This window comes from Vicia villosa, linkage group LG7 (assembly GCF_029867415.1).
Source record: "Vicia villosa cultivar HV-30 ecotype Madison, WI linkage group LG7, Vvil1.0, whole genome shotgun sequence".
Lineage (NCBI taxonomy): Eukaryota > Viridiplantae > Streptophyta > Magnoliopsida > Fabales > Fabaceae > Vicia > Vicia villosa.
This window is the reverse complement of record NC_081186.1, coordinates 112,010,995-112,013,228: the sequence shown is the minus strand read 5'-3', so window position 1 is coordinate 112,013,228 and position 2,234 is coordinate 112,010,995. Positions and strand designations below refer to the sequence as shown.

Here is a 2,234-nt window from a genome sequence, read left to right as displayed (position 1 = left end):
ATTTGTTGTTATTGCTGAAATTTCCTTGCAAGTCTGAACAGTTTCTTTGTAAATTATTGTTATGGTGCTGAACCGAATTCTTGCTGCTGGCTGCAAGTTGTTATCGTTGCTTTGCTGAATTTTTGTGTTGAAATTGCTTGTTGTATGATTCTGAATTGCAGCTCTGTGAAATTGTTACATGTTGATCCTGCAACTTTGGATTAATTGTGAACCTTTGCTGTTGCTTATGCGTTTTTGTTTTGTTCACTTACAGCAACAAAAATTCAACCTTTGCTTGTTTTCAATTTTTCAGCTATGCACAAGAATAACATATTTGCAAGAATGATTTAAACAATAATATTTGAGTATGAGGATGAATACAACTTACCTACGGCGAGGAGGTGTTCGCCGGTTTGAGGTATGCCTTGAATTCTTTATTGTTACTAACAACCTTGAATTTGTTACTAACAATCTCTAACAACTTTGCTTGTTGTTGTAGGCTTTTGATGAAGGTGATGCCATAACACCTCTCTTTGAACTTGCTTCAAGACTTGAAGATGGACTTCAAGTTGGAACTCTCCACCAAGGTATGAAGAATTTCTTCTTCACTCTCTTCAAACCATGGAACTTTGTAACTAGGAATTCTCACTTCTCAAGTGGTTTTCTTTGGTTTGAAGAATTGCTTCTTCTTGCCAAGAAACTTGAAAACTATGAGAGAAAAGAGAGAAGTGAGAAAGCTAGTAGTATAGTAGCTTTGGTGTGATTTGCAATGAAATGAGGCCTTCTATTTATAGAAAAAGTTAAGGGCATGTTTGGATGATAATAAACTTGATTGGCAAATTGTAATGATTGCAAGAATATTCTTCATGAGATATTTCTTATGCAAGTGGGAAAAAAAATCTCTCTTTGATCTCTTTTTTGTCTTGAAATTATTCTTTTGTTAAATACACCCCTTTTTGTCTTGAATTATTCTTTTGCTAAATTCACCCCTCTTATGTTTCTTTTTCATGTTGCATGAGGACTTTGAAGAAAGCATGAAGAAGCTTGAACTTGAAGGATGGAGATTTGAAGAATTCAAGAATTGCATTTGAAGTTTTATTTTTTTCTTTTCCTTGTAATTCCAACTTTGTATGAATGAAACTTTGTATTCTTGAAAATGAATGGAATTTTGTAATTCTTGAATTTTGGATAAAGTCCACTTGTAACGCATTCGTTCCATGTAAATGCTTGAATTTCTTTTAGAACTTGAATGAAATTGTTATTCAAGCATGAAGCTTTGAATTATTCTTGAATGACCTTGAATGGAATTTGAATTCCTTTTGAATAGAAAATGATAGGAAATCCTTTGAATTTTAGGCCTTGAAACATGTTCTTGCCATCATGGATCTTTGAAATAACATTGAACTTGAAATTCTTGAATTCATGGTCTTAGAACCATACTTGAAGCAATTCTTTCAAAATGAACTCAAAATGGATAATGTCTTCTCCTTTTTTGCAAACCTTGAAGAAATCCTTATGGATAATTTTGAATTTTTTTCTAAATTCCAAGCAATCCATATGAAACACTTTCTTTCATCAATGACAAATCCACATGCCAATTCTTTGAACAAATTCCAAACTAATCTCTTGAATCGCACAAATTGAAAATGGCACACTTCAAATGAACACAAATTGATGACTATGGATCTTGAATTGAGACACAATTTCCATTGGATATTGTCATAGGGATTATTTGAAGATGATTGAAACCTTTGATTGACTTCCTGGGGATTTTTAGGGTTTCCCAAATGTGATCCCTGATTTCGGTCCCTAATAGTTCAAAACCCTAATCTGATGATTTGCAATTTCACTGTTGATCAATCCTTGTGTAGGAGATGTCTTGAGCCAATGGATTATGTAAAAATGATGCACTTGGGGTCTTGAGGTCATGTCCCAAGTCATTAGATCAAATTCTGAGCAAAAGTCAGGAGTATGCTATCTTCAGTCAAAACCCTAACTTGGTTGGTTCAGAGTCTTTGAGCTTGTTGAAATGAATCTCTGAGGACCAAATGTTGATTGTTGATGAAGATGATTCATTTGAAATGAAGGGAGAACAAAACCCTAATTGATTGTTACTTGTACTGATGAGTGATTTCCTGATCAAATCCTGCTGAGTCACAAGTAACAAACACAGGCTATGCAATTTGTTAGAGATGCAAATGATGCATATGCAATGATATGAGGTGGTATCTTAGGTCAAAAATTGGGGTATGACA

At 33.9% G+C, this 2,234-nt stretch overlaps 1 protein-coding gene across 1 annotated transcript; it reads left to right on the top strand.

The window, feature by feature from the left end:
- The first annotated feature begins 285 nt into the window (after positions 1-285).
- LOC131618295 (uncharacterized) lies at positions 286-1,172 on the top strand. Its single transcript, XM_058889548.1, has 2 exons — positions 286-397; positions 479-1,172. Exons 1-2 carry the CDS (start codon positions 347-349, stop codon positions 740-742), a joined length of 315 nt encoding a protein of 104 aa, XP_058745531.1. The 5' UTR covers positions 286-346; the 3' UTR covers positions 743-1,172.
- Positions 1,173-2,234: the final 1,062 nt, after the last annotated feature.